Source organism: Oncorhynchus mykiss, chromosome 27 (genome assembly GCF_057628025.1).
Source record: "Oncorhynchus mykiss isolate SJ-2025 chromosome 27, ASM5762802v1, whole genome shotgun sequence".
In the NCBI taxonomy this organism is placed as follows: domain Eukaryota; kingdom Metazoa; phylum Chordata; class Actinopteri; order Salmoniformes; family Salmonidae; genus Oncorhynchus; species Oncorhynchus mykiss.
In genome coordinates this window covers 38,487,010-38,509,952 of record NC_143048.1, presented here as the reverse complement: position 1 = coordinate 38,509,952, position 22,943 = coordinate 38,487,010, and the positions used below count along the sequence as shown (strand labels likewise).

At 44.9% G+C, this 22,943-nt stretch overlaps 1 protein-coding gene across 4 annotated transcripts; it reads left to right on the top strand.

The window, feature by feature from the left end:
• On the top strand, positions 1 to 22,684 carry LOC110508027 (high affinity choline transporter 1-like). 4 transcript variants are annotated; one of them, XM_090223981.1, is made up of 9 exons: positions 1 to 162; positions 679 to 869; positions 1,054 to 1,167; positions 14,578 to 14,733; positions 14,856 to 15,004; positions 15,163 to 15,309; positions 18,922 to 19,075; positions 19,403 to 19,620; positions 21,245 to 22,684. In XM_090223981.1, exons 1-9 carry the CDS (start codon positions 59 to 61, stop codon positions 21,764 to 21,766), a joined length of 1,755 nt encoding a protein of 584 aa, XP_090080107.1. In that variant the 5' UTR covers positions 1 to 58; the 3' UTR covers positions 21,767 to 22,684. The 4 variants fall into 4 exon arrangements, with proteins under 4 accessions (XP_090080107.1, XP_090080109.1, XP_090080108.1 ...); XM_090223982.1 differs by lacking the exon at positions 1 to 162 and adding an exon at positions 278 to 596; XM_090223983.1 differs by lacking the exons at positions 18,922 to 19,075; positions 19,403 to 19,620.
• The last annotated feature ends 259 nt before the right edge of the window (positions 22,685 to 22,943 follow it).

Sequence of the window (22,943 nt, the reverse complement as noted above, 5' to 3'; positions counted from 1 at the left end):
AATTCATGCAAGTCATGACAGGAGCAATAGGTAACGATGCTCTGAAGCAGTTGTTGATATGATCCCTGATAAGAGCATAGGTTGGGGCAATACTGTTACATTGTTGCCGTACCCGGATTACTCAGTTGCCAGGCTGCTGGATTTGCTGGAGGTCAAAGGGGGGTGAGTGTAACCTGTGTGAAATGCCTAGCTAGTTAGCGGTGCGCGCTAGACTAGTAGGGTTTCAATTGGTGATGTCACTCGCTCTGAGACCTTGAAGTTCTTGTTTTGAGAGTTTGTGTAAAAGCCTAGATTGGGGCAAGGAGAGGGATGGAAGCAGTACTGGTACACAGGGGGTGTCTCTGGACTTAGAATAATACCACTTTCTGCCACACCTAACTGTAACTGTAGTAGGCATGTCATATCCACCTGCTGTATGTTGAGCGCAGGAGCCAAATACACACACACACACACACACACACACACACACACACACACACACACACACACACACACACACACACACAGAGCGAAGGAGACACAGACTACCACACAGCAACCCAGAGAGTTAGAGACAGAACACAAACTCCCCTCTCCTGTGCTCTCTCCTCTCGTGTGTGAGTTGGCTACATGCATGTTGTCGACTTTGCTCTGGATGCTGGTGGAAGTCTTATATCTTGATGTGTGTGTGTGTGATAGACTCAGGATGGCTCTGGATGTTGGTGGCCTGGTGGCAGTGGTGGTCTTCTATGTCCTGATCCTGGCCATAGGGATCTGGGCCTCCAGGAAGTCCAAGAAGGAGGAGGAGAAATGTGTGGGCAGCAAGAGTGAGGTCAACATGATAGGAGGACGCAATATCAACGTTTTGGTGGGGGTTTTCACTATGACAGGTGAGTCCTCTGTGTGTGTGTAAGTAACAGAAACAGTACTTCAGCCTGGAGATGTCGGGGAAAATGTGTGTTATACCTTAGAGTAAACAGTAATGCTGTGACTGATATACATTTTCCAGTAATGTGTTGTTCATTGAGATGTGTGCCCATGCTTGTGCTCAAGACTGTGTATCTGTTGTCATAGCGACGTGGGTTGGAGGGGGCTACATCATGGGCACTGCAGAGGCTGTCTACTCCCCCTCTCAAGGTCTCATCTGGGCTTTGGGGCCGCTGGCTTATCTTATCACCTTCCTATTGGGTAAGAAGCATGAAGAAAGCTTATCTGCAGTCAGCTGCATTGCTAGCATTAGAAGGAACTACACACCATCCACTAACTCTGGTAGTTAGTATTAGCAACACACCATCTACCCATACAGGTTGCAAGTATTAGTATTAACAACATGATAGCATTAGCATTAGCAACACACCATCCACTAAACACAGGTTGTTAGGTATTAGCAACACACCATCCACTAAACACACTAAGGGAGTGAACCACAGGAGACTGCTATAATGAGTGTTTCCCTAAAAGCTGTCTGTGTTTAAAGATCTTATATTGTACAGAAAGTGAATAGCTTAATCAATTGATAGTGACAGAATTAGATTACTTCCCAAGCAAAGTACATGTTTTGTCTCCTCGGCTGTAGAAGGTTGTAGCACAGCCTTTGAATGTCAAAGACATTAAACAATGATATCCTCATATGCATCGGCGTCACATCTTTCCCGGGTACTTTACAGCTTGTTTCTCGCATAAAGCATCACAAACCAAATCAGATCCATTTTATTTTCTTCAAAATGTTAAACTGTGAATGTGATCTTTGCCATTTTCTTTAAAACACAAAAACCACTGGGCCTCAAGGGACCCCCCTTCAAGCTAACGAACAGTAATTCTGACTGCAACATTCTAAAAGTGTAATTAATACATTTCATATATGCTATCGCTAAAATAATAATTTGTGTGTATTTATGAAGGTCTAAGGTAATATTAGAATACAATTCTTATTTTATTTCACATAACACAATAGCATTTTCATTGGTTTATGTTACTGTAGGCTATATGTAAAAAACAAAACTCACAAAAAACACAATTTCCAGTGTTCAATTTCTATTTGTGGAGTGCCTTTTGTTACAACTATGAAACAAAAAAATGTATGTGTTGGAACACGGTAACAGCTTTCTTTTTATAACGCCAAAATAAAACAAATACACCAACCACCAAGATACACGATCAGCAAGACGCGCAGTCAAATGATAGAATCATCAGTAGCCTAAACATCATTATAAGCGCCAAGTGTGCTTGATAAATAATGAATGAAAGCAAAAATGACATTATAATGAATATAAGTGTCGATATGACAGCAGTCATACTATTTATACGTCGGATACCATGGCGAATTGGTCTGTTTCTTCTGTCATCAAAGTGGGAAGGTATGCATGGTCGTGGGCTACAGGAAGAGGAGGGCTGAACACGCCCCCATTCACATCCATGGGGCTGTAGTGGAGCGGGTCGAGAGACTGAAAAGATTTGGTATGGGTCCCCAGATTCTCAATTTTTTTTACAGCTGCACCATCGAGAGCATCCTGGCCAGGTGCATCAGCGCCTGGTATGGCAACTGCTCGGCATCCGACCGTAAGGCACTACAGAGGGTAATGCGTACAGCCCAGTACATCACTGTGACCAAGCTTCCTGCCATCCAGGACCTATATACTAGGCGGTGTCAGAGGAAGGCCCATGTGACAATAAAATTTGATTTGACATCTCTGGAGAGACCTGAAAATAGCTGTGCAGTGACACTCCCCATCCAACCTGACAGAGCTTGAGAAGATCTGCAGAGAAGATTGGGAGAAACTCCCCAAATACAGGTGTGCCAAGCACCGAACCCAAGAAGTCTTGAGGCTAAAATCGCTGCCAAAGGTGCTTCAATAAAGTACTGCGTAAAGGGTTCTTATGTAAATGTTCTAACTCACCCATTCTTCCCCATCATATTTACTTAATTTATTTCATCTGTTGTTAGATGTGTGAAATTCGTTTCGGTGTAGTTTAGGTTCAGTTACGAGGTGATTATGGGAGTGATTATCAACCGCTCACGGCACATTCCACTGTCAGGCGGGAGCAGGCCCTACTGCCAGGAGAAGGAGTGGAGCAGGCCCTACTGCCGGGAGAAGGAGTGGAGCAGGCCCTACTGCCGGGAGAAGGAGTGGAGCAGGCCCTACTGCCGGGAGAAGGAGTGGAGCAGTCCCTACTGCCGGGAGAAGGAGTGGAGCAGGCCCTACTGCCGGGAGAAGGAGTGGAGCAGGCCCTACTGTCGGGAGGAGTGGAGCAGGCCCTACTGCCGGGAGAAGGAGTGGAGCAGACCCTACTGCCGGAAGAAGGAGTGGAGCAGGCCCTACTGCCGGGAGAAGGAGTGGAGCAGGCCCTACTGCCGGGAGAAGGAGTGGAGCAGGCCCTACTGCCGGGAGAAGGAGTGGAGCAGGCCCTACTGCCGGGAGAAGGAGTGGAGCAGGCCCTACTGCCGGGAGGAGGAGTGGAGCAGGCCCTACTGCCGGGAGGAGGAGTGGAGCAGGCCCTACTGCCGGGAGGAGGAGTGGAGCAGGCCCTACTGCCGGGAGGAGGAGTGGAGCAGGCCCTACTGCCGGGAGGAGGAGTGGAGCAGGCCCTACTGCCGGGAGGAGGAGTGGAGCAGGCCCTACTGCCGGGAGGAGGAGTGGAGCAGGCCCTACTGCCGGGAGGAGGAGTGGAGCAGGCCCTACTGCCGGGAGGAGGAGTGGAGCAGGCCCTACTGCCGGGAGGAGGAGTGGAGCAGGCCCTACTGCCGGGAGAAGGAGTGGAGCAGGCCCTACTGCCGGGAGAAGGAGTGGAGCAGGCCCTACTGCCGGGAGGAGTGGAGCAGGCCCTACTGCCGGGAGAAGGAGTGGAGCAGACCCTACTGCCGGGACAAGGAGTGGAGCAGGCCCTACTGCCGGGAGAAGGAGTGGAGCAGGCCCTACTGCCGGGAGAAGGAGTGGAGCAGGCCCTACTGCCGGGAGAAGGAGTGGAGCAGGCCCTACTGCCGGGAGAAGGAGTGGCGCAGGCCCTACTGCCGGGAGAAGGAGTGGAGCAGGCCCTACTGCCGGGAGAAGGAGTGGAGCAGGCCCTACTGCCGGGAGAAGGAGTGGAGCAGGCCCTACTGTCGGGAGAAGGAGTGGAGCAGGCCCTACTGCCTGGAGAAGGAGTGGAGCAGGCCCTACTGCCGGGAGAAGGAGTGGAGCAGGCCCTACTGCCGGGAGAAGGAGTGGAGCAGGCCCTACTGCCGGGAGAAGGAGTGGAGCAGGCCCTACTGCCGGGAGAAGGAGTGGAGCAGGCCCTACTGCCGGGAGAAGGAGTGGAGCAGGCCCTACTGCCGGGAGAAGGAGTGGAGCAGGCCCTACTGCCGGGAGAAGGAGTGGAGCAGGCCCTACTGCCGGGAGAAGGAGTGGAGCAGGCCCTACTGCCGGGAGAAGGAGTGGAGCAGGCCCTACTGCCGGGAGAAGGAGTGGAGCAGGCCCTACTGCCGGGAGGAGGAGTGGAGCAGGCCCTACTGCCGGGAGGAGGAGTGGAGCAGGCCCTACTGCCGGGAGGAGGAGTGGAGCAGGCCCTACTGCCGGGAGGAGGAGTGGAGCAGGCCCTACTGCCGGGAGGAGGAGTGGAGCAGGCCCTACTGCTGGGAGGAGGAGTGGAGCAGGCCCTACTGCCGGGAGGAGGAGTGGAGCAGGCCCTACTGCCGGGAGGAGGAGTGGAGCAGGCCCTACTGCCGGGAGGAGGAGTGGAGCAGGCCCTACTGCCGGGAGGAGGAGTGGAGCAGGCCCTACTGCCGGGAGGAGGAGTGGAGCAGGCCCTACTGCCGGGAGGAGGAGTGGAGCAGGCCCTACTGCCGGGAGGAGGAGTGGAGCAGGCCCTACTGCCGGGAGGAGGAGTGGAGCAGGCCCTACTGCCGGGAGGAGGAGTGGAGCAGGCCCTACTGCCGGGAGGAGGAGTGGAGCAGGCCCTACTGCCGGGAGGAGGAGTGGAGCAGGCCCTACTGCCGGGAGGAGGAGTGGAGCAGGCCCTACTGCCGGGAGGAGGAGTGGAGCAGGCCCTATTGCCGGGAGGAGGAGTGGAGCAGGCCTTACTGCCGGGAGAAGGAGTGGAGCAGGCCCTACTGTCAGGAGAAAGAGGGACAACCGAGGGAAGACGATTAAAAAATGACATGCCCTCCTTAAACTGGTTAGAACGGTTTGTGATATTAAGATTCTAACACCGACAGTGTGTTGTATAGACTTATTTAGGTCAAGTCAAGGACGGAGGGGGGCATGACTTAATATGCAGTTAATGGACAGTTAATATGCAGTTAATGTTCAGTTAATATGCAGTTAATGGACAGCTAATGGACCGATAATGGATGGTTAGTGGGTTGTTGATGGGTTGTTAATGGGGTTGTTAATGGCGTTGTTAATGGGTAGTTAATGGTAAAAGGTAGGCCTATGGCATATCCTCTCATACCCCTCAATTTGAGTCCTGGTTTTAGCTTAACAGCTCTTCACTGACACCTAGGCAGACTATTTAAGGAGTGCATGGTGGGTGGATGAATTACCTGACAAATCTATGGATATAGCAGCCTATAGCCTAATTTTGTCTGTCAAACAGGTAGGTCTTCCTATTATTTCTTAAATAGATATAAATACAGTGCCTTGCGAAAGTATTCGGCCCCCTTGAACTTAGCGACCTTTTGCCACATTTCAGGCTTCAAACATAAACATATAAAACTGTATTTTTTTGTGAAGAATCAACAACATCATGAAGTGGAACGACATTTCAAACTTTTTTAACAAATCAAAAACTGAAAAATTGGGCGTGCAAAATTATTCAGCCCCTTTACTTTCAGTGCAGCAAACTCTCTCCAGAAGTTCAGTGAGGATCTCTGAATGATCCAATGTTGACCTAAATGACTAATTATGATAAATACAATCCACCTGTGTGTAATCAAGTCTCCGTATAAATGCACCTGCACTGTGATAGTCTCAGAGGTCCGTGAAAAGCGCAGAGAGCATCATGAAGAACAAGGAACACACCAGGCAGGTCCGAGATACTGTTGTGAAGAAGTTTAAAGCCGGATTTGAATACAAAAAGATTTCCCAAGCTTTAAACATCCCAAGGAGCACTGTGCAAGCGATAATATTGAAATGGAAGGAGTATCAGACCACTGCAAATCTACCAAGACCTGGCCGTCCCTCTAAACTTTCAGCTCATACAAGGAGAAGACTGATCAGAGATGCAGCCAAGAGGCCCATGATCACTCTGGATGAACTGCAGAGATCTACAGCTGAGGTGGGAGACTCTGTCCATAGGACAACAATCAGTTGTATATTGCACAAATCTGGCCTTTATGGAAGGAGTGGCAAGAAGAAAGCCATTTCTAAAAGATATCCATAAAAAGTGTCGTTTAAAGTTTGCCACAAGCCACCTGGGAGACACACCAGACATGTGGAAGAAGGTGCTCTGGTCAGATGAAACCAAAATTGAACTTTTTGGCAACAATGCAAAACGTTATGTTTGGCGTAAAAGAAACACAGCTGAACACACCATCCCCACTGTCAAACATGGTGGTGGCAGCATCATGGTTTGGGCCTGCTTTTCTTCAGCAGGGACAGGGAAGATGGTTAAAATTGATGGGAAGATGGATGGAGCCAAATACAGGACCATTCTGGAAGAAAACCTGATAAGGTCTGCAAAAGACCTGAGACTGGGACGGAGATTTGTCATCCAACAAGACAATGATCCAAAACATAAAGCAAAATCTACAATGGAATGGTTCAAAAATAAACATATCCAGGTGTTAGAATGGCCAAGTCAAAGTCCAGACCTGAATCTAATCGAGAATCTGTGGAAAGAACTGAAAACTGCTGTTCACAAATGCTCTCTATCCAACCTCACTGAGCTCGAGCTGTTTTGCAAGGAGGAATGGGAAAAAATTTCAGTCTCTCGATGTGCAAAACTGATAGAGACATACCCCAAGCGACTTACAGCTGTAATCGCAGCAAAAGGTGGCGCTACAAAGTATTAACTTAAGGGGGCTGAATAATTTTGCACGCCCAATTTTTCAGTTTTTGATTTGTTAAAAAAGTTTGAAATATCCAATAAATGTCGTTCCACTTCATGATTGTGTCCCACTTGTTGTTGATTCTTCACAAAAAAATACAGTTTTATATCTTTATGTTTGAAGCCTGAAATGTGGCAAAAGGTCGCAAAGTTCAAGGGGGCCGAAAACTTTCGCAAGGCACTGTAGGCTCCAACACAGCGCCCTCTTGTTGTTAGTAATGTCTAATTAAAATTAAATGAATTATGCCTACTTGAATTGATCTACTTTCAGTCCATTTCCGATTGATTGTGCCAAGACTGCTACTTCAAGATTCAGCACCAGAATATAAATGACCCGAACCGGGCTTATTGTTCGGTCAATAACTCTGATAAATTCATCATGGGCAGTAGATATGTTTTTAATAAAATAATTTATAGTAGTAGCAAGCTATTAAAGTTCACCTCCGGTCCTCCTCCTCATCGTCACGCTCTCCTTCTCAAACTGAACAGAACATAGGCTATAGGCTCGTCCGTGCACAAGATATAGATTTTTTGGGACTAGGCCTAATCAAGAACTGTTAGAGGTTAGAATGACTTGTCTCTCCTCCTGAACTGCCACTGTAGGGCTACACAGCACAGCCATTGGTTAGGCAGCACAAAAAATAGTTTGGATCATGTGATTTAGACCACACTAAATAGCCTATAGCCTATGGATCATGTGATTGAGACCACACTAAATAGCCTATAGCCTATGGATCATGTGACTCAGACCACACTAAATAGCCTATAGCCTATGGATCATGTGACTCAGACCACACTAAATAGCCTATAGGCCACTTGATATTGCGCACCCAGCAGAGAATCAGGTGAGGGGTGGCATCAGGCACACATCGATATATAGCCTAATAAGCAACTAATTCTAAAACACTGAGAAATAGTGAAATTCCATCAATTACAAATGACTAGATAAAAAAACAATAGTGAACCCTCCCGTTGACTGAAATGGAAAAAAGCATGCCCCTCCCCTATTTTTCCCCAGGTACCCATTCTGTCCATTTAGATCCATCCCTAACACAGGTCCCCATTCTGTCCATTTAGATCCATCCCTAACACAGGTACACAGGTACCCATTCTGTCCATTTAGATCCATCCCTAACACAGGTACACAGATACACAGGTCCCCATTCTGTCCATTTAGATCCATCCCTATACACAGATACACAGGTCCCCATTCTGTCCATTTAGATCCATCCCTAACACAGATACACAGGTCCCCATTCTGTCCATTTAGATCCATCCCTAACACAGGTCCCCATTCTGTCCATTTAGATCCATCCCTAACACAGGTCCCCATTCTGTCCATTTAGATCCATCCCTAACACAGGTCCCCATTCTGTCCATTTAGATCCATCCGTAACACAGGTCCCCAATTCTGTCCATTTAGATCCATCCCTAACACAGATACACAGGTACACAGGTCCCCATTCTGTCCATTTAGATCCATCCCTAACACAGGTCCCCATTCTGTCCATTTAGATCCATCCCTAACACAGGTCCCCATTCTGTCCATTTAGATCCATCCCTAACACAGATACACAGGTACACAGGTCCCCATTCTGTCCATTTAGATCCACCCCTAACACAGATACACAGGTACATAGGTCCCCATTCTGTCCATTTAGATCCATCCCTAACACAGGTCCCCATTCTGTCCATTTAGATCCATCCCTAACACAGATACACAGGTCCCCATTCTGTCCATTTAGATCCATCCCTAACACAGGTACCCATTCTGTCCATTTAGATCCATCCCTAACACAGGTCCCCATTCTGTCCATTTAGATCCATCCCTACCACAGGTACCCATTCTGTACATTTAGATCCATCCCTAACACAGGTACCCATTCTGTACATTTAGATCCATCCCTAACACAGGTCCCCATTCTGTCCATTTAGATCCATCCCTAACACAGGTCCCCATTCTGTCCATTTAGATCCATCCCTAACACAGGTCCCCATTCTGTACATTTAGATTCATCCCTAACACAGGTACACAGATACACAGGTACCCAGATACACAGGTACCCAGATACACAGGTACCCAGATACACAGGTACACATGTACACAGGTACCCAGATACACAGGTACCCAGATACACAGGTACCCAGATACACAGGTACACATGTACACAGGTACCCAGATACACAGGTACCCAGATACACAGGTACACAGGTACCCAGATACACAGGTACACAGGTACCCAGATACACAGGTACCCAGATACACAGGTACCCAGATACACAGGTACACAGGTACCCAGATACACAGGTACACAGGTACCCAGATACACAGGTACACAGGTACCCAGATACACAGGTACACAGATACACAGGTACACAGGTACACAGGTACCCAGATACACAGGTACCCAGATACACAGGTACCCAGATACACAGGTACCCAGATACCCAGATACACAGATACACAGGTACCCAGATACACAGGTACACAGGTACCCAGATACACAGGTACACAGGTACCCAGATACACAGGTACCCAGATACACAGGTACACAGGTACACAGATACACAGGTACACAGGTACCCAGATACACAGGTACCCAGATACACAGATACACAGGTACACAGGTACCCAGATACACAGGTACACAGGTACACAGATACACAGGTACACAGGTACCCAGATACACAGGTACCCAGATACACAGGTACACAGATACACAGGTACACAGGTGCTCCAGTATCCCTGCACATTGTACATATACAGTTAGATCCATAAATATTTGGACATTGATCAAGTTATAATTTCTACCACAGCATATTGGAGCTGAAATTAAAGAATGTTTCTGAGCTGAAAGGGCAGACTTTCAGCTTTAATTTGAGGGTATTTACATTCAAATGGGGTAAACGTGTAGGAATTACAACCCTTTTTAAATGTGATCCCTCCCTTTTTAAGGGACCAAAAGTAATTGGACAATTGGCTGCTCAGCTGTTCCATGGCCAGGTGTGTGTTATTCCCTCATTAGTTCATTTACAAGTAAGCAGAGAAAAGGTCTAGCGTTGATTTCAAGTGTGGCATTTGCATTTGGAAGTCCAAAGAGCTGTCACTGCCAGTGAAGCCAGCCATCATTAGGCTGACAAATCAAAACAAACCCATCAGAGAGATAACAAAAAACACTAGGTGTGGCCAAATCAACTATTTGGTACATTCTTAAAAAGAAAGATCGCAGCGAAGAGCTTAGGAACACCAAAAGGCCCAGAAGACCACGGAAAACAACTGTGGTGGACGACATAATCATTCTTTCCCTGGTGAAGAAAAACCTCTTCACAACAGTTGACCAGATGAAGAACACCCTCCAGGAGGGAGGCCTATCTGTGTCAAAGTCAACAATCAAGAGAAGACTTCACCAGAGTAAATACAGAGGGTTTATCACTAGATGGTAAACCTCAAAAACAGGAAGACCAGATTAGAGTTGGCCAAAAACATGTAAAAAAAAGCCTGTACAGTTCTGGAACAACATCCTATGGACAGATGAGACAAAGATCAACTTGTACCAGAATGATGGGAAGAGAAGAGTATGGAGAAGGGAAGGTACTGCTCATGATCTGAAGCATATCATCTCATCTGTGAAGCATGGTGGAGGTGGTGTTATGGCGTGGGCATGTATGGCTGTCAATGGAACTGGTTCCTTGTATTTATTGATGATGTGACTGCTGACAAAAGCAGCAGGATGAATGATGTGTTTAGGGCTATATTATCTGCTCAGATTCAGCCAAATGCTTAAACATTTATTGGACAGTGCTTCACAGTGCAGATGGACAATGACCCGAAGTACACTGCGAAAGCAACCCCAATACTTTTTTGAGGCAAAGAAGTGGAATGTTCTGCAATGGCCAAGTCAATCACCTGACCTGAATCCAATTGAGCTTCCATTTCACTTGCTGAAGGCAAAACAGCCAATGAACAAGCAGGAACTGAAGACAGCTGCAGTAATGGCCTGGCAGAGCATCACCAGGGAAGAAACCCAGCATCTGGTGATGTCTATGGGTTCCAGACTTCAGGCAGTCATTGACCGTAAAGGATTTGCAACCAAGTCTTAAAACTCACAATTTAATTTATGATTATGTTAGTTTGTCCCATTACTTTTGAGCCCCTAAAATGTGGCTCTAACCAACAGTGCAAAAACGGTATTATGTGAACAATAGGTAAGTAAAGAAGTAAAAACAACAGTAAAAAGACAGTAAATAAATAACAGTATTGAGACTATATACAGTAGAGGCTACATACAGTAGAGAGGATATATACAGTAGAGGGGCTATATACAGCAGTGAGGCTATATTCAGTAGAGAGGCTATATACAGTAGAGAGGCTATATTCAGTAGTGAGGCTATATACAGTAGAGAGGCTATATACAGTAGAGAGGCTATATACAGTAGAGAGGCTATATACAGTAGAGAGGCTATATACAGTAGTGAGGCTATATTCAGTAGAGAGGCTATATACAGTAGAGAGGCTATATTCAGTAGAGAGGCTATATACAGTAGAGAGGCTATATTCAGTAGTGAGGCTATATACAGTAGCGAGGCTATATACAGTAGAGGGGCTATATACAGTAGAGGCTACATACAGTAGCGAGGCTATATACAGTAGCGAGGCTATATACAGTAGAAAGTCTATATACAGTAGAGAGGATATATACAGTAGAGGGGCTATATACAATAGAGGGGCTATATACAGTAGAGAGGCTATATTCAGTAGAGGCTACATACAGTAGCGAGGCTATATACAGTAGCGAGGCTATATACAGTAGAAAGGATATATACAGTAGAGAGGATATATACAGTAGAGGGGCTATATACAGTAGAGGGGCTATAACAGTAGAGAGGCTACATACAGTAGAGAGGCTACACAGTAGAGAGGCTACATACAGTAGAGAGGCTACATACAGTAGAGAGACTACATACAGTAGCGAGGCTATATACAGTAGAGAGACTACATACAGTAGCGAGGCTATATACAGTAGCGAGGCTATATACAGTAGCGAGGCTATATACAGTAGCGAGGCTATATACAGTAGAGGCTATATACAGTAGAGAGACTACATACAGTAGCGAGGCTATATACAGTAGCGAGGCTATATACAGTAGAGGCTATATACAGTAGCGAGGCTATATACAGTAGAGAGGCTATATACAGTAGAGAGGCTATATACAGTAGAGAGGCTATATACAGTAGCGAGGCTATATACAGTAGAGGCTATATACAGTAGAGATGCTATATACAGTAGCGAGGCTATAATAGTAGCGAGGCTATATACAGGCACCGGTTAGTCGGGCTGATTGAGGTAGTGTGTACATGTAGATATGGTTAAAGTGACTATGCATATATGTATGATAAACAGAGAGTAGCAGAAGCGTAAAAGAGGGGTTGGTGGGTGGCGGGACACAATGCAGATAGCCTGGTTAGCCAATGTGCGGGGGCACTGGTTGGTCGGCCAATTGAGGTAGTATGTAAATGAATGTGGAGTTAAAGTGACTATGCATATATGATAAACAGAGAGTAGCAGCAGCGTAAAAGAGGGGTTGGGGAGGCACACAATGCAAATAGTCTGGGTAACCATTTGGTTACCTGTTCAGGAGTCTTATGGCTTGGGGGGAAAAACTGTTGAGAAGCCTTTTTGTCCTATACTTGGCACTCTGGTACCGCTTGCCATGCGGTAGTAGAGAGAACAGTCTATGACTGGGGTGGCTGGGGTCTTTGACAATTTTTAGGGCCTTCATCTGACACCGCCTGGTGTAGAGGTCCTTGATGGCAGGCAGCTTAACCCCAGTGATGTACTGGGCCGTACACACTGCCCTCTGTAGTGCCTTGTGGTCAGAGGCCAAGCAATTGCCATACCAGGCAGTGATGCAACCAGTCAAGATGCTCTCGATGTTGCAGCTGTAGAACCTTTTGAGGATCTAAGGACCCATGTCAAATCTTTTTAGTTTCCTGAGAGGGAATAGGTTTTGTCGTGCCCTCTTCACAACTGTCTTGGTGTGTTCGGACCATTCTAATTTGTTGGTGATGTGGACACCAAGGAACTTGAAGACCTCAACCTGCTCCACTACAGCCTCGTCGATGAGAATGGGGCGTGCTCGGCCCTCCTTTTCCTGTAGTCCACATTCATCTCCTTAGTCTTGGTTACGTTGAGGGAGAGGTTGTTATTCTGGCACCACCTAGCCAGGTCTCTGACCTCCTCCCTATAGGCTGTCTTGTTGTTGTCGATGATCAGGCCTACCACTGTTGTGTCGTCTGCAAACTTAATGATGGTGTTGGAGTTGTGCCTGGCCATGCAGTTGTTGGTGAACAGAGAGTACAGGAGGGGACTGAGCACGCACCCATGGGGGGCTCCAGTGTTGAGGATCAGCGTGGCAGATGTGTTTCTACCTACCCTCACCACCTGGGGGCGGCCCATCAGGAAGTCCAGTATCCAGTTGCAGAGGGAGGTGTTTAGTCCCAGGATCCTTAGCTTAGTGATGAGCTTTGAGGGTACTGAATGGTGTTGAATGCTGAGCTGTAGTCAATGAATAGCATTCTCACATAGGTGTTCCTTTTGTCCAGGTGGGAAAGGGCAGTTGTTGAAGGATTTTAATTCTTCTGTTTTAATTCCCAATCAAAATTAAACACTCTGTCAATGCATTAGAGTTTGTAAGACCCTTATTTTATAAGAATGGACAGAGCCCCGGTCTTAAAAGATAAGTAACAGCCTTTATCAAGAGAGTACTGAGTTCATACACATTTTACCACAGGTTATAAACTGAAAATGACGTCAGCATTTTCTAAATGTTCCATCTCTTCTTGACACTGGTAGAAAGGCCCTATAGCTCTCAAGCCTTCCCTCCTCGCCTAGAGCCAAGGTCAGTCAGTGTGGATTAGCATTCTAGACAGTCTGGAGATAGTCCGTCCCTACCATCTGGAGATTTGTACAAAGGAACAGACCGTCATTGTACTAAACTCCCGACTACATTCACTACATTATATTCAATAATTGGGAGCAAGAGAGAAAATTCATACATGTACAGTAACATAACAGCATTCGGATCAGTCAGTCCTGATTGAAATGTATACATAATTAGTCATCATTGATAAAAATTCCCTTAACAGCAGTGTGGAGTGCAATAGAGATTGCATCATCTGTGGATCTGTTTGGGCATAATGCAAATTGGAGTGGGTCTAGGGTTTCTGGGATAATGGTGTTGATGTGAGCCATGACCAGACTTTCAAAGCACTTTATGGCTACGGACGTGAGTGCTACGGGTCTGTAATCATTTAGGCAGGTTGCCTTCGTGTTCTTGGGCACACTGGACTATGGTGGTCTGCTTGAAACATGTTGATATTGCAGACTCAATCAGGGACATGTTGAAAATGTCAGTTAGCGATGTACACATCCATCTTATTACTTAGGCTTACATACTTGATGATGCTGACTTGATTATCGCCTTAGGGAAGTGTTATTTGGCATCACGTATACACAGAAAGATGTGGGATTTCATTACTGTGTCTTTTATCTGTTTTCTGTTTGTGTCCAACAGCAGGGCTATTTTTTGCTAAGCCAATGAGATCACAGCGCTACGTGACGATGATGGACCCGTTTCAGCTTCGCTATGGAAACTCGATCACCGTCGCGTTGCTGCTTCCCGCACTGATTAGTGACGTGCTCTGGGTGGCCTGCATCCTCGCTGCCCTGGGTCAGTAACCCCTGACCTCTGACCCTAACACTCAAAACTAATGGTTGGCTATTGATTAACTCTGCATCCAAACAATGTATTTGAAATATGTGTGTGTGTGTGTGTGCGTGCGTGTGTTGCAGGAGGGACGATGAGTGTGATTCTGGGCTTGTCCTCGTACTATTCCATTGCTCTATCTGCAGCAGTAGCCATCACCTACACACTGATGGGAGGGCTCTACTCTGTGGCCTACACAGACGTCATCCAACTCTTCTTCATGTTCATCGCTCTGGTGAGAGAAACAGAGAGGTTTTTCCACTTCTCAGTCAAAGCACAGCGTAGATTAGATGTATGAATTACATCAGTTCTGGGTTATATTAGGTGGATTCTGCAGTATAATGTAAAGCCCAGTGTAAAGTGCAATATGAATAGTGTGGTTTTGTTTTTCAGTGGCTCTGCGTTCCCTTTCTGGTTCTCAACCCAGCATCCTCGGAGGTCACACTCGCAGCCTTTTTCAACCAATCACAGCAGGCGCCCTTGATGGGCGAACTGAAGTTGGAACATGCTGGGAAATGGATAGATGAGCTGCTTTTATTGGTTAGATTTTTGTAGTGTTTGTGTGTGTGTGTGTGTGTGTGCATCAGATTGCTTGTTGATTCAGTGTGGAGGGAAAAACCAGTAGATGAGGACTTTAGGTAGAGTTTAGGGGTAAGTAGTTAGGGTAAGTGTAGGGTTTGTTTTGGTAGAAATTGGTTGTGAGGATTAAACTGCATTTCTGAAATGGTTTAGTTCTAATTTTTCACACCACCATTTTGTCTGGAACCTCCACTAGGGGTGCTCATGAGTAAAAGAGGGTCCTGAAAGATGGCCTCAAATGTGCACAGGAGCAAAATAAATTGTTTCATGGTATATTATGTATGTTATGAACCATACATTTTAAATTTGAGTCCGAACATGAGGTAAAGAATTTACAACCAAAGTCCTGGACTGTCTTTAACATGTCAACTATAGACGACGCAGGGTTGTTGGCACCTTAACTGGTGAGGACAGGCTCGTGGTAATGGCTGGATTAGAATAGGTGGAATGGGATCAAATAAATCAAACAGATGGTTTCTATGTGTTTGATACCATTCACTCCGTTCCAGCCATTATTAGGAACCACCCTCCCCTCACCAGCCTCCTGTGGTAGACAACAAAGTCTTCGAAAAGTCACCATCATATACAGTATCTCTACACTACATCGTATCTCTACACTACATCGTATCTCTACACTACATCATATCTCTACAGTACATCATATCTCTACACTGCATCATATATCTACACTGGATCATATCTCTACACTACATCATACCTCTACACTACATCATACCTCTACACTACATCATGTATCTACACTACATCGTATATCTACACTACATCATATATCTACACTACATCGTATATCTACAGTACATCATATCTCTACAGTACATCATATCTCTACAGTACATCATATCTCTACACTACATCATATCTCTACACTACATCATACCTCTACACTACATCATGTATCTACACTACATCGTATATCTACACTACATCATATATCTACACTACATCGTATATCTACAGTACATCATATCTCTACAGTACATCATATCTCTACAGTACATCATATCTCTATACTACACCATATCTCTACACTACACCATATCTCTACAGTGCATCATATCTCTACAGTGCATCGTATATCTACACTACATCGTATATCTACACTACATCATATATCTACACTACATCGTATCTCTACACTACATCGTATCTCTACACTACATCGTATCTCTACACTACATCATATGTCTACACTACATCATGTATCTACACTACATCGTATATCTACACTACATCATATATCTACACTACATCGTATATCTACAGTACATCATATCTCTACAGTACATCATATCTCTACAGTACATCATATCTCTATACTACACCATATCTCTACACTACACCATATCTCTACAGTGCATCATATCTCTACAGTGCATCGTATATCTACACTACATCGTATATCTACACTACATCGTATCTCTACACTACATCATATCTCTACAGTACATCATATCTCTACACTACATCATACCTCTACACTACATCATGTATCTACACTACATCGTATATCTACACTACATCATATATCTACACTACATCGTATATCTACAGTACATCATATCTCTACAGTACATCATATCTCTACAGTACATCATATCTCTATACTACACCATATCTCTACACTACACCATATCTCTACAGTGCATCATATCTCTACAGTGCATCGTATATCTACACTACATCGTATATCTACACTACATCATATATCTACACTACATCGTATCTCTACACTACATCGTATCTCTACACTACATCGTATCTCTACACTACATCATATGTCTACACTACATCATATCTCTACACTACATCATATCTCTACACTACATCGTATCGCTACACTACATCGTATCTCTACACTACATCGTATCTTTACACTACATCGTATCTCTACACTACATCTTATCTCTACACTACATCATATGTCTACACTACATCATACCTCTACACTACATCATACCTCTACACTACATCATACCTCTACACTACATCATACCTCTACACTACATCATACCTCTACACTACATCATGTATCTACACTACATCGTATATCTACACTACATCGGTATCTCTACACTACATCATATCTCTACACTACATCATTTCTCTACACTACATCATATCTCTACACTACATCATATCTCTACAGTACATCATATCTCTACAGTACATCATTTCTCTACACTACATCATATCTCTACAGTACATCATATCTCTATACTAAATCATATCTCTACACTACATCATATCTCTACAGTACATCATATCTCTATACTAAATCCTATCTTTACACTACATCATATCGCTACACTACATCGTATCTCTACACTACATCGTATCTCTACACTACATCATCTCTACACTACATCGTATCTCTACACTACATCGTATCTCTACACTACATCGTAGCTCTACACTACATCGTAGCTCTACACTACATCATATCTCTAAACTACATCGGTATCACTACACTACATCGTATCTCTACACTACATCGTATCTCTACACTACATCATCTCTACACTACATCGTATCTCTACACTACATCGTATCTCTACACTACATCGTATCTCTACACTACATCGTATCTCTACACTACATCGTATCTCTACACTACATCATATCTCTACACTACATCGGTATCTCTACACTACATCGTATCTCTACACTACATCGTATCTCTACACTACATCATCTCTACACTACATCGTATCTCTACACTACATCGTATCTCTACACTACATCGTATCTCTACACTACATCGTATCTCTACACTACATCGTATCTCTACACTACATCATATCTCTACACTACGTCATATCTCTATAGTACATCATATCTCTACTAAATCATATCTTTACACTACATCGTATCTCTACACTACATCGTATCTCTACACTGCATCATATATCTACAGTACATCATATCTCTATACTACATCATATCTCTACAGTACATCATATATCACTTCATATCTCTACAGTACATCATATATCACTACATATATCTACACTACTTCGTATATCTACACTACATCATCTCTCTACACTACATCATATATCTACACTACATCATATATCTACACTACATCATGTATCTACACTACATCATGTATCTACAGTACATCATATCTCTACAGTACATCGTATATCTACACTACATTGTATCTCACTACATTGTATCTCTACACTACATGATATATTTCTACAGTACATCATATCTCTACACTACATCATATCTCACTACATCATATCTCTACACTACATCGTATCTCTACAGTACATTATATATTTCTACAGTACATTATATATTTCTACAGTACATTATATATTTCTACAGTACATTATATCTCTACACTACATCATATCTCACTACATTGTATCGCTACACTACATTGTATATTTCTACAGTACATCATATCTCTACACTACATTATATATTTCTACAGTACGATGCATCACATGGCTGCTTTAAGACTAACGACCTCCATTTGTGGAGTGTGTATGTATGTGGATGCTTGTGTGTGTATTGTTTGTGCATCTCTGTGTGTTGCAGGCATTGGGAGGCCTGTCCTACCAGGCTCTGTATCAGCGTATCCTCTCTGCAGCATCGTCCACTCAGGCTCAGGTCACCTGCTTCGCTGCAGCCGGAATAGTCGTCATCATGGGAGTACCCTCGGTCATCATAGGAGCAGTGGCAGCCTCCACAGGTGCCCAGACAGACAGACAGTCAGTCAGTCAGTCAGTCAGCCAGTCGGTCGGTCAGTCAACTAGGCAGTCGATCGGTCAACCAGGCAGTCGGTCAGTTGATCAATCAGTAAGTCAGTCAACCAGCCAGTCAACCAGTCAGTCCGTCATTCAGTCAACCAGTCAGTCCTTAAGTCAGTTGGTTGGTCAGTCGGTCAGCCAGTCAGTCCATCAGTCCATCAGTTACCCAGTCAGCTATCAAACCAGTCAGTCACTCCTCCCTGCCATCCCATTTTCCGACTGAACCATCTCTTTACCCCTTCCTCTCTCTCCCTTCTCTACCCCTACAGACTGGAACCAGACGGGGTACGGCCTGCCCTCTCCGTTTGCCCGTGGGGAGGCAGGCAAGGTGCTGCCTCTGGCCCTGCACTACCTCACCCCTCCCTGGGTGTCTGTTGTGGGCATCGGGGCCGTGGCTGCAGCTGTCATGTCCTCCATGGACTCGGTCCTCCTCTCCTCCGCATCCATGTTCACTCACAACATCTACAAGCGCACTCTCAAGGCACAGGTGTGTGTACACACACACAGGGGTTTTCTATTAACTGAAAGTATGAATAATTTACTTGTGAAAATTGCTGTTATGTCATTCAAGAAAAGTATACACGTTACAGTGCATTCAGAAAGTATTCAGACCCCTTGACTTTTTCCACTTTTTGTTACGTTACAGCCTTATTCTAAAATGGATTAAATTGTTTTTTCCCCCTCATCAATCTACGCACAATACCCCATAATGACAAAGCAAAAACAGAAAATCTCATTTACATAAGTAATCAGACCCTTTTCTCAGTACTTAGTTGAAGCACCTTTGGCAGTGATTACAGCCTCGAGTCTTCTTGGGTATGACGCTACAAGCTTGTATTTGGGGGACACACCTGTATTTGGGGAGTTTCTTCCATTCTTCTCTGCAGATCCTCTCAAGTTCTGTCAGGTTGGATTTGGAGCATTACTGCACAGTTATTTTCAGGTCTCTCCAGGATTGTTTGTTCCTTTCAAGTCTGGACTCTGGCTGGACCACTCAAGCACATTCAGAGACTTGTCCCGAAGCCACTCCTGCATTGTCTTGGCTGTGTGCTTAGGGTCGTTGTCCTGTTGGAAGTTGAACCTTTGCCCCAGTCTGAGTTCCTGAGTGCTCTGGAACAGGTTTTCATCAAGGATCTCTCTGTCCTTAGCTCCCTTCATCTTTCCCTCGATCCTGACTAGTCTCCCGGTTTTTGCCGCTGAAAAACATACCCACAGCACAATGCTGCCACCACCATGCTTCACCGTAGGGATGGTGCCAGGTTTTCTCCAGACGTGACGCTTGGCATTCAGGCCAAAGAGTTCAATCTTGGTTTCATCAGAGCAGATAATCTTGCTTCATATGGTCTGAAAGCCCTTTAGGTGCCTTTTGGTAAACTCCAAGTGGGCTGTCGTGTGCTTTTTACTGAAGATTGGCTTCCGTCTGGTGACTCTACCATAAAGGCCTGATTGGTGGAGTGCTGCAGAGATGGTTGTCCTTCTGGAAGGTTCTCCCATCTCCACAGGAAGAGTCTTGTTAGTTCCAAGCTAGTTACAAACATCTTCCGTTTAAGAATTATGAGGCCACTGTGTTCTTGGGCAGCTTCAATGCTGCAGAAATGTTTTGGTACCCTTCCCCAGATCTGTGCCTTTGACACAATCCTCTAACGACAATTTCCTTCAACCTCATGACTTGGTTTTTGCTTTGACATGCACTGTCAACTGTGGGATGTTATATAGACAGGTGAGTGCTCTTCCAAATCATGTCAAATTAATTGAATTTACCACAGGTGGACTCCAATCAAGTTGTAGAACATCTCAAGGATGATCAATGGAAACAGGATGCACCTGAGCTCAATTTTGAGTCTCATAGCAAAGGGTCTGAAAATGTATGTAAATAAGGGATTTTAGAAGCCTGTTTTTGCTTTGTCATTATGGGGTATTGTGTGGAGATTGATGAGGAAACAATAGAATTTAATACATTTTAGAATAAATCTGTAACATAACAAAATGTGGAAAAAGTAAATGGGTCTGAATACTTTCCGAATGCCCTGCATGTGACTCCCCCCCACCCTCTATCTCTCTATCTCCCCCCCCCCCCCCTCTCTCTATCTCTCTCTCTCTCTCTCTCTCAGGCGTCGGACAGGGAGTGTGTGTGGGTGATCCGTATCAGTGTGTTGCTGGTGGGACTGGCTGGTACAGGCCTGGCATTTGCTGAGGACAGTGTGTTTGCCTTCTGGCTGATCAGTGGAGACCTCATCTACTGCGTGGTCTTCCCCCAGCTGATCTGTGTTCTTCACTGCCGCTGTGCTAATGGCTACGGTGCTACCTCTGGTTACCTTGTGGCAGTCACTCTGAGGCTGCTGAGTGGAGAGCCTCTCATCCGGCTTCCAACGGCCCTCCTGTTCCCTGGTTGGAGGGAGGAGGGAGGAGTCATCCGCCAGTACTTCCCCTTCAGGACTCTGGTGATGTTGTCATCTCTTGTGTGTATCCCCCTAGCCTCCAGCCTGGCCACCCTGGCCTTCAGCCACCGCCTGCTGCCCCGCTCTTGGGACCTGCTGGCCGCACTGGGGGAGGAGGAGAGGGGAAAGGATGGTGACGATGGGAAACCTGCTGTCACCGAAAATCTCCTGGCCATCTCCAGCACCAGCTGCTAGGAACAGAGGGAGGGAGGGGTACGCTGGGAGTCAAGCAGCAACTTCTCCCCCCTAAGGATGGGCAGGGGTGTTTGTGTGTTTCTTCACTGTCTAATCATGCCATGGGGTTGTTTAGTGACAGACATGTATCTAAAATAAATCTATCGCTTGACAGTTTCATTTTAGAGAGACAAATAACCAGGTTGTTATAGCAAAATGCTATATATCCTCCTCACTCTAAGAGAAAGAAGTAGTACTGCTAGGTTTTACACAGTTAAAAGTAATAAATAATAACGTTTTTTTTATAAAGAACAGTATAAATTATACAATTGATACATCAATATTACATTTGTAAAGTCATTAAATACAGTAATATGAGATCTGTTTGTAAAACATTTACTTTTTTAACATTTTTGTTTATTAACAGATGCTCTTATGCAGAGCGACTTACAGTTAGTGCGTTCATCTTAAGGTAGCTAGGCGAGACAACCACATATCACTGTCAAATATACAGGGTACGAACATTCCATTCTAGCTAAAAAATGGTTATATAGTGTTACCCATGATGAGCAATCTTTTCTCATGAAAAAGCACACATGAAAAATTGGTGGATATAGCATTTTGGAATTAAACTCTTCAATAACACTGCTTAAGAAGGGAGAAGTAATTGCTTGGAGGGGCTAATGAGTACTGAATAACTGCTCTGTTATTGTGACGGTCTAAGTGATCATTGAGTATTTGGTATAGGGTCAAGGGTCATAGTTAGCTTTAATCTCTGGAAAGATTTTCAGTTGTATGTTTTCCTGCATCTTCATTGTGTAATCTCTCTCTGCCATGTATGTACAGGCTACTCGGTCTTGCTTCAGAGTAGCCTATAGTCAAAGTCCCACCATAGAAACTTGGAGGCAATTACTTTTAATAAAGACTTCCTCATTATGCTTTCTCCTGTACTATTGGTTTTCTTTCATCTTCATTGTCTAGCAGCCAAAGGCATTATCATATTATCAACCCGTGATAGTGTAGTTGTTGCATCTTTAAATCCCCTCTCCTTTTACATTTCTAATGGATATTTCCATCTCTATCCATGGAACCTCTCACATGTGCAGTCGGCATTTTAGAAACGTGTTTTGCCGCAAATTGCATTTCAGAACATATACAAGTAGGCCTACTGACGTGCGTACATTGCCGCACCTAAAAT